General features: G+C 35.5%; 1 protein-coding gene across 1 annotated transcript in view; it reads right to left on the bottom strand.

The window, feature by feature from the left end:
* LOC107288982 (ERC protein 2) overlaps window positions 1–9102 on the bottom strand; it is a gene marked incomplete at its 3' end in the record, with an annotated part of 213254 nt that overhangs the window by 52851 nt on the left and 151301 nt on the right. Inside the window, exons 6-7 of the mRNA XM_029284462.1 lie at window positions 6498–6653; window positions 626–793 (exon numbers count right to left, since the gene is read on the bottom strand). Of these exons, the coding sequence (XP_029140295.1) occupies window positions 626–793; window positions 6498–6653 (324 nt within the window). The remainder of the gene's footprint in view (window positions 1–625; window positions 794–6497; window positions 6654–9102) is intronic.

The following is a 9102-nucleotide window of genomic DNA, read 5'->3' as shown; positions in this document are numbered from 1 at the left end:
TCCTGATGCAACTTTTCCCAAAATAAGGGGAAAATGTTAAGCCTACCTTATGCAATTTCCCTTTTAAAAGGTGGAAGATGTCAGCAATGGAACAATGCTTTCTTTGCAATAACAGCTTTGAGCAAATTCAGAGGTCACCCATTAGAAATATTAACCTTTTTAAAAGTCAGAAGAATCTTTCCCCATTAATTAATCATTTGGCTCTTCTTTTGAACATTTTTTTTCTTACAGTTACTAAATTCTTCTTATTAATCTATATATCCTTCTGCCAATTCCATAGGTTTAACTGAAGCATTCTTATAAAAAAGATAAATGAAAGTAATTATATATTAGCAGCAAGGATAAATTAAATTGTAGATACATATACTTATTGTGGGTTTCCTGCTGAAATCTTCTAATTTCAACAAAAAAAACCCCATCTGCTAGCAAGGTTAGTAGAAAATTTGCAAGTATTAAAAAGCTGGTCTTGGCATCAAACTATTTTACTAATTTGGAGCCATTTTTTTAAAAGTTAGGTTTTGTCTTTTGCACAGATTTGTAACCTGAATGTCATCTTTAATTCAAACACACTCCATTAATTAAACAGTTATACTGAATACTTATTGGATGCTAAGAAATACTTTACCTCTGTCTGAAGTATGGCAGCTCTCTGTTCTTTGGCAGTAAGCGACTCTTTAAGCACTTCTATATGTTGCTTGCAATCTGAATTCTGATTGCTAAGGGTTTCAAGCTTAGTTTGTAAGGCAAGAAGTTCTGATTCTTTCTTTGAAAGCTCCTGCTTCAATTGGTCAATCTGCAAAAAATGAAAGGGAGAACAATTAATGTTAACAAACACTGTATTTCCTTAGGGGCAGTGGAGAAGTTGACAAACTTATATATCAGATGGACAACTTATATTTAATTTGATCAACTTTGGGACTACTGTTCATGATTTAAACAAATTGGAGGTAAACATACAAAATGAAAGTAAAATATTCCAAAATAATAATCTTGGAAAAACTACAGCTATGTTGCTTTTTCTGTCCTAAATCCAATGCTTTTTTTCTTAAAAAAAAAAAAAAAAAAAAGGTGCCGGAACTCACACACATCATACAACCAGCCTTGCCTACCCTACAAGATTCCATCCAAAAAAGGTGCCAGAACTCCGTTCTGGGAATTCTATGAGAAAAAAAGCCCTAAATCTATAGGTATTTCTGGGTACAGAAGTTCCACAACTGAGTCAATGGAAGCCAATCAAAATACTGTTGCCCTCCTCCCAATAACTGGCCATTACATGGAACAAGCTATTAAGTATTAGAACATTATAATAACCTAATCAATTATTTAGTCTACCAAGTCCAACATTCTGCTTAGTGCAGGAATCCAAATTAAAATAATCTCAGACAGACGGCTGTCTAGCCTCCACTTGAACATTTCCAGCAATCTCACCTGGTCTCAGCAATTCATTCCTCTATCAAACTGCTTTTATTATTAGGACACTGTTTTAATATTCAGTTGAACCAGTATTATGGAATCAGTGTAAGCCCAAGCAGCTCCTGTGACAATTTAGCAGGTATATGATTCATATGATTCTCACAGTATTACCAATACTGCCTCTCAGTACTCAAACATTGACTTTTTTTAATAATGGCCTGTATGTACAGTATGATTGTGCTTTAAATATAAAACTTCAAATGTGTTTGGAATATCTGTGTAAATTTGTGGTTTTCCTACTGTTTACAGTTTTTATTTATCCTCTTGAAAACCATGAAAAGAACATGAAAATTAGCTGAATGACCACATTACATGTACAGTAAGTAATATACATACATAAACATATAATACTAATATGCAGTAGTTAATGCACATGAGTCTGAGGAAGGGCTCAGGAAGAAGATTGCCTGAACTTGGCATCTCCAGTTAGCTCCCAGAAAATTTCATTCCAATAGGGAATGAAAAAAAAATATTATCAGTATCAGTACTGTAAGGGAACTTTATATGATCTTAACACTGGTGAATTGATTTTATTCATGAATATCAAAGAATAGATAATTATGAAGGAAAACTCTGCTCAATACCTATATAGATTTGCATTGTCACAGTCATAATAAACTTAAGACTCCAAGTTTTTTGTTAAGGTTTCCTCAAAAATCATATGCAATAAAATATTTAACCCAAACAGCAAAGAATCTTTGAATGTGTTTGAAGCCATGTGTCTACAGAGATTCTCAGTCATCCAGGTCATGGTTGCCTCAAAGATGCTTTTTCAAGAGGCTCCTTTGTTTTTCCTAGAAGACATTTTGCTTCTCATCCAAGAGGTTTCTTCAGTTCTTACTGAATGGTGGGGAATGGAAGGATTTATATTCCTTGCAGTCATCTGGTCATTAGCCCTCTTTCTGAGAGTCATTGAGGAGGGTCACCTAAATAGTGCAAATGGGTATGGAACCGTTTTGGAACAGCAGAAAGGAAATGTTTGAAGCCATCTTTCTCTAGTTGTGGATTTCGTTCATTCTACACTACATTTTGAGAATGGAAAAGGGTTTAGAATGGTGGCCAACAAAATCTGGAATTTAATCACAGATTTATAGTGCTCAGACCACATGTTCCAAATTAGTAAAGTACAATATTTATCAGCTTTAATTCCACCAAGTCACATTAGAAGGAGATGTTTCTTGTAAATTCCATACTGTTTTTTTTAGTTCACAATACGAAATGAATTCTTTCAGAATTAAATCCAAAAGGTATATTATATATACTTGCACATGTGAAACATCTATAGCAAAAATCAAACTCATATATCTACATCAGAACCATTATGCTGCTTGATTTTTTTAAAAAAAATTATATAATAATTTATAAAGATTATACATGATTAGGAATGAAGTCTCAGTGCACTTCCCGTACTCAGAGAAGTTCAAACTAATTGAAGGCAGATTCTGCCCTGAAAGACCACAGAAGAAAGGAACAACTAATTGGGATCAAAGAGAAAGCATAACAATGAAAAAGAAACATTCACAAAATAAATTATTAAAGGATATAATTGAACCATAATATTCAAATGCACAACATTTTAGAAATGATTTGTTTGGAGAAGTGAAAATGAGTAATATCACCAATGCATTGACGACAAAACTGACAACCCTTTATGTGTCACTACAGACAAACAGACAAAATTGGAATAAAAAATAAGGTGAGAGTAATATTACACAATACAAATGGAAGGAAAGTTGACACCAATACATACTGCAGCATGTGGTTTATATTAGTCCCAGATGGTATCGCACAACCTAATCTCTATCAAAGGATCTTCCTATTTTTATTGATGATTCAACTCACCAAACTCTGATAGCCAATTGTTCAAAGAATATGGAATCATTTTCATTTCAGGTATGCTATACATTTCTTTTTATTCTCCACATGATTTGCAAGCTGGCAAAGAGTTTTGCCATTCACAAAATAAAGCATTTCAGATCTACTCTGATCAATCTTTCCTGCTTCATACAAGATGGTAAAATTATTTTTAACAAATAATGTTTCTTGTAATGTCTCTAAAGGGAGAGCAAATGGTAGATTTGGGGATGTAAAAAAATGCCATGAAAATTCTCTGGGATATGTTTTCCATTTATTTTTTCTACTTCCTTCCGTTCTTTATTGCTTATCTGCATATTTATTTGTTTATTATTTGCAGGCCAATCTAATCAGCTGTTTCTGAGAGGTGTGCAACTCTGCAACAAATACTTAGGATTAAACATGATACAAACAGAATGCAAAAACAAATTGCATGATATAGTAATATAAATTCTAACATAAAATATGTTAAGATGTTCCTTTCATAAACAACAGCTTTGGCAGTCTAAACAAAATCAACTAAAACAACCCTGCCTTCCTCTTTCTACAATGCTGGAATCTCATAGCACAATCTCATTCCAGAGGAGTCTCATATAAATTGATCTTGAACATGATGGTGTCAGCATGTCATAGCAAGAAAGAATAATATTTTCTGCATTCATTCCAAAAGGGCAATTTTAAAAAACATTTTTCATCAGAAGCAACCTAGTAGTTCCCATATAAAACCTTTCTGCCCCAAGATCTATTCCACCTCAAATAGTGGAACCAGACCAGATAAGTCTTTTAAAAATTCTAAGTGCTACAGAACTAGATTTATTTAAAAATTCATTGTGGGGACCTCCATGCTCTTCTGAGCTTGGTTGCTTTCTTGCAGAAATTTCTTTGTCCAATGAGGTAATATCATTAGTGCTAGAAGGGAGTAGACCTGCTCTCTGTTTGTATACTAGTGGCTTGCCCTGTCAGTGCTGGTGGGAGAGGTCTTGGTAATTCCTTGATTAGACTGTTGTTTATTGTTTGATTGTTTGTCTGAGCTGGTAGTTCCTTGATTGGGTTATTGTTTACAGCTTGATTGTTGGTCTAATGCAGAGGCCTTCAAACTTGGCCCTTTTATGACTTGTGGACTTCAACTCTCAGAATTCCTCAGCCAGCTTGCCTGGTTGAGGAATTCTGGGAATTGAAGTCCACAAATCATAAAAGGGCCAAGTTCGAAGACTCCTGGTCTAATGTTAAACTTAATGTTAATCTGTTTAATCTGGGTGTTGATTGCTGGTGAGCAATCTGATCTTCTGATCTTCTGGTCCCTTTTTAGTTTTTTATTGTTTCTTTTTAATGTTATATAGATGGTGTTTATCTACATGTGCCTTTGATGGCTGATTTGTCTGAGTGTCAGGCTTCCAGGAATTCTTGAGTGTTTTTGGACTTAGCTTGATCTCAGTTTGATGCTCAGTTTCCCAGTTGAAAGTACGGTTAAGTATGCCCATATATTGTAAAATTAAGTAGTTTTTGTTATGTCAATCAATTAATTGGCAATTAGTTTATTGGCAATCAAATCAGTTAATTGGCAATCAAAGGGTGTTGTAGCTTTCTCCTCCTAACCCAATCATTGTCTTTTTTTTTACAAGTTGCTTCTTGACTTGTGTGTGTTTTGCTAATTCCAACATCTTTTTGTCTTGGAGACATTAGCATGCTATCCTACACTCTGAAAATATTATTTGCCATCAGAGCCAAAAGCAGTCATGCAAGATGGAACCACCAAATTACCTGCTCCTATTTTTCCATTTCATCTAGATATTTGGGGATCTGGAAGACCGTGTTTGTTGTTAATGTCTTTGATTTCTGTAAACCCCCCCCCCAAACTTTGTTGTAGCCTAGTTTTCCAGGGACGTTAGCAATGTTCCACAATAGATTACCTTTAGCAACATATGCTCCTCTTCCATTTAAATGGGAAAGAACTTAAATAGTTATTTCTTAAATCCAAGCTTTTTCCTCTTGAAGAGTATTATAACACCTTAAGTTGTTGACCATGAAAGGACCTTTGTTCTACTGTTTGCTATCAGTCAGAACTTATATTTATCAGGGTTTCTTTATCAGTGATCTCAGGTTGGACAGATGGGGTATAATGAGATCTCCTTGCTGACAGCATTATAAATATTGTTTCCACCTTGAAAGGTCCTGTGATGAATGGCAGAAGTAGGATCTTTTGCTACAAATCTCAATTGTCAGAAGAAGGACAGGGCTGCTGACAGAGGTTAGGCAGGCTTTCATCAGAATGAGGCACAATTATCCAAGCACTGATCAGATGGCTGTGACCAACAACCAACAAACATTTTGCTCTGATTTTCTCTGTAACAGTGGGAGAATTTATTGCATTGAGTCTCTTATTCACAAAATCATTACAATTTTCCTCTTTATGTTAAAAAATTCCAATTAATATATAACCCTCAGAATGAAATGATACATTGTGAACCATATACATAGTAATTCCTACAATCAAGGAAGCATAGATTTGCTTGTTTCTTGATTTGTTTAAAACATTTATATGGACACCTGTCTTACAGAGTATAAATCTGGATGCTTAACAACAATCATAAGAGTTTTGAGTATCAGACATACGAGACATCACTCAAGCATTTTATGTCTGCATTTATGGTCATTTTATTCTACTTGCATCATATCTTAACTGAAGAGTTATAAATGGCATTGCTTCCTAACATTGAAAACAATTGATGGTTGTTTGTTACAAACATGGAAAAATCTCCTGAAGGACCTCTGAATGCTTTCCAGTCCCACAGGTGCCTTTGTTGTAATTATTCAGCAAGGAGAGATAGCCAAGAACTGATAACAGGAGTGCTGTTGTCATGATTTTTATTCAAGGGGACAAAAGTACTTGTTCTGTGGCAATTTAATATGGTTTCCTTCAGGGAATGCCCTCAAAATAAGGCACATTTTTCACACTGGCTTGACATGGCTCTAACAAAGGTTGCCTCTGTACCTAAGATATATGTAGAAACTTCTCTCACCAAGTGAATTACAAATGGGGAAAAAAATCTACCTTGTTTACCAGGAAAGTTTTCTTTAATACTAGATACTCCTCTTCAGATCTTTTGTTGACATCAATCTCCTTCAAAAATCAGAATCTTAATAAGTCTTATTTTCTTAGCTGCACATACCTTATTTTTCATGAACTTGGAATGACTCTTGTAAACTTCTATTTGTTTGATCTCTTCTTCTCGATCTTCCGTGTTCAGAATTCCATTTGTCTTCAACATCTGTATTTCATCTTCGAGATCTCTGATATTGCGTTCCAGGGAAGCTATTTTTGTGTCCTATTTTTTGTAAAGAAAGTGTTGGTATGCAATTATTACACAAATTATTTATATGAAAAGCAGACATATAACTTGTGATACAAGAGCAATAAATCTAAAAAATTAAGTTGGCACAAGGAACTGAAGCCCTTTTTCTTCTAAATAGCACTGGGATAAGTTCAGTAATAATTATGTAGCTGAATAAAAATATATACATTATTGTCAAAATTTTCACTTGCCTAAGCCACTAAACAGCCACTCTGAATGTACTATGAATAGAAATATAGGCTGTAATGCACAGCAATAAAAGAACATAAAGTAAAATAAATATAAGAAAATGGACAAAAACTGCCAAGAAATCTGGGTCTAACTATACTTTTATTGTGCATTGAGACAGCTAAAGTTTATAACCTTTTAAAGACATCTGTTTCACTACCACATCTGATATAAAAAGCCACAGTCTCTTCAAATAAGATAAAACAAGAATGGAATAGATCCAAACCAAATGAAAGCCACCATTATACCACACTTATTTCATTACTTTCTAACATGGAGCCAACTTAAAAGATGAATGGAAATATTTTAAAATTCCTTCAACTTGGGTGTGGAATCTTTCCCTACCCGCGTGTACAGTGCAGAAAAATAGATATCCTGTTTTCAGCTGCTGTGAAATTAAGGATGCTGGTACCCATTGTAACAGGCAGAAAAGGAGAAGATTGTCTGTTCTCTTATGTTGGGCAGAACAATTGGTGAATATGTGACTAACCTCAGTCCTCTTCAGACATTGGCCTGAAAATATGAGTGCTCCATTGTTGCAAAAAAAATGTCCATACATTCAGCCAGGAGGTCTGAGAGAGAGCTGTATGAATGAGAGTATAGATCAGTGCTGGCGAACCTATGGCACGGGTGCCAGAGGCGGCACTCAGAGCCCTCTCTGTGGGTACATGTGCTGTTGCCCCAGTCCTAGGCCTTCAGCTGGGTTTTATAAAACCTTTTCGCTTTAGGCCTCCGCCGCCGTGTACAAAAAAAAAAAAGGTTCAATCAGTCAATTTCAACTTCTCGCGGGAAAAAAAAGAACTTGCAAAGTTGGAATTGATTGATTGAACTTTTTAGTCCTATCCAGTCTGCCGTTACCACCACAGCCACGCCCACCCAATGGGCCACACCCAGCCAGCACCCGACGATGCATAAGTGGGTTTTGGGTTGCAGTTTGGTCACTCGGTCTCTAAAAGGTTCGCCATCACTGGTATAGGTAGTCCTCAACTTGCAACAGTTCATTTAGTAACTGTTCAAAGTTACAATAGCACTGCAAAAAGTGACTTATGACCATTTATCACACTTATGATCATTGCAGCATCTCCATGATCACATGATTTCCATTCGGATGCTTGACAACTGACTCACGTTTATGATGGTTGCCAGAGTCCCAGAGTCATATGATCCCCTTTTGCGACTTTCTGACAAGCAAAGTCAATGGCGAAACCAGATTCATTTTAACAACCAAGTTACTAATTTAAGAACTGCAGTCACTTAATAAATGTGGCGAGAAAAGTCATAAAATGGGACAAAACTCACTTAATAAATTTCTCACTTAACAGCATATATTTGGGGCTCAATTGTGATCGTAACTTGAGGACTACTTGTATAGTTTTCTGCCCCATCCAGTTTCCAGAATTATTAACAAACACGGCAGGGATTCCTTTGCAGTGCTCCAGATGAAATATTGGGTGAGGGGCTAATCCCACCCTCTACCCATTTAAAAACTCTCATGAACAAGGCTTGGTCATACAAGTTTGGCAGGGAAGCTGCACTGATTTTGCTAGAGAGATCAAATTCTCTGGACAATACATAACTACAAAATCAAGAAAAGCCATGAGGAATAACAGGGAGGGTTCAAGATTTCTGAGACAATGATATAAGAAAAGAAAAGATTAAGAGTAAAATGAAAACCAAAACTACTGACACTATATTTGAGATTCATTTGCATTTTTTTTTAAAAAAAACCACTGTATATACTGAAACAACTGATAAAAATATAGCAGTTTCAACTTTTTCTAAATTTCGTATAGCTATATCTTTGGGTTTGTCCGACCTTTATTTCAAAAACTGCCCAACAGTGGCTGATCTCAGACGCTCATTACGGATAGCTCTAGATAGTATTAGGTTACTGGATCCTCTGGGAATTCCATAGCTTTTGGCTAAGCTTGAAAATCAAAGATTAAATCTGAGAAATTGAATACAAAACCCCTTCAACTTTATTTCACTGGGCTGGAAGAAATGATTTCTTCCTTGCCATTTCCCAGAATTGGAGTGAATAAAGCCATTTTGGTGAAAAAACATTTTCATTAGGTCTCTACGTCTTCCTTTAAGAAAAGGAAATGCTTTTCCAAAAAGTCATTCTATAGGCTCTACGGCAGGGGTAGTCAACCTTGGCTCTTTTATGACTCGTGGACTTCAACTCCCAGAATTC

Source organism: Protobothrops mucrosquamatus, unplaced genomic scaffold, assembly GCF_001527695.2.
Source record: "Protobothrops mucrosquamatus isolate PMUCROS unplaced genomic scaffold, P.Mucros_1.0 scaffold619, whole genome shotgun sequence".
NCBI lineage: Eukaryota > Metazoa > Chordata > Lepidosauria > Squamata > Viperidae > Protobothrops > Protobothrops mucrosquamatus.
This window is presented reverse-complemented; position numbering and strand designations above follow the sequence as displayed.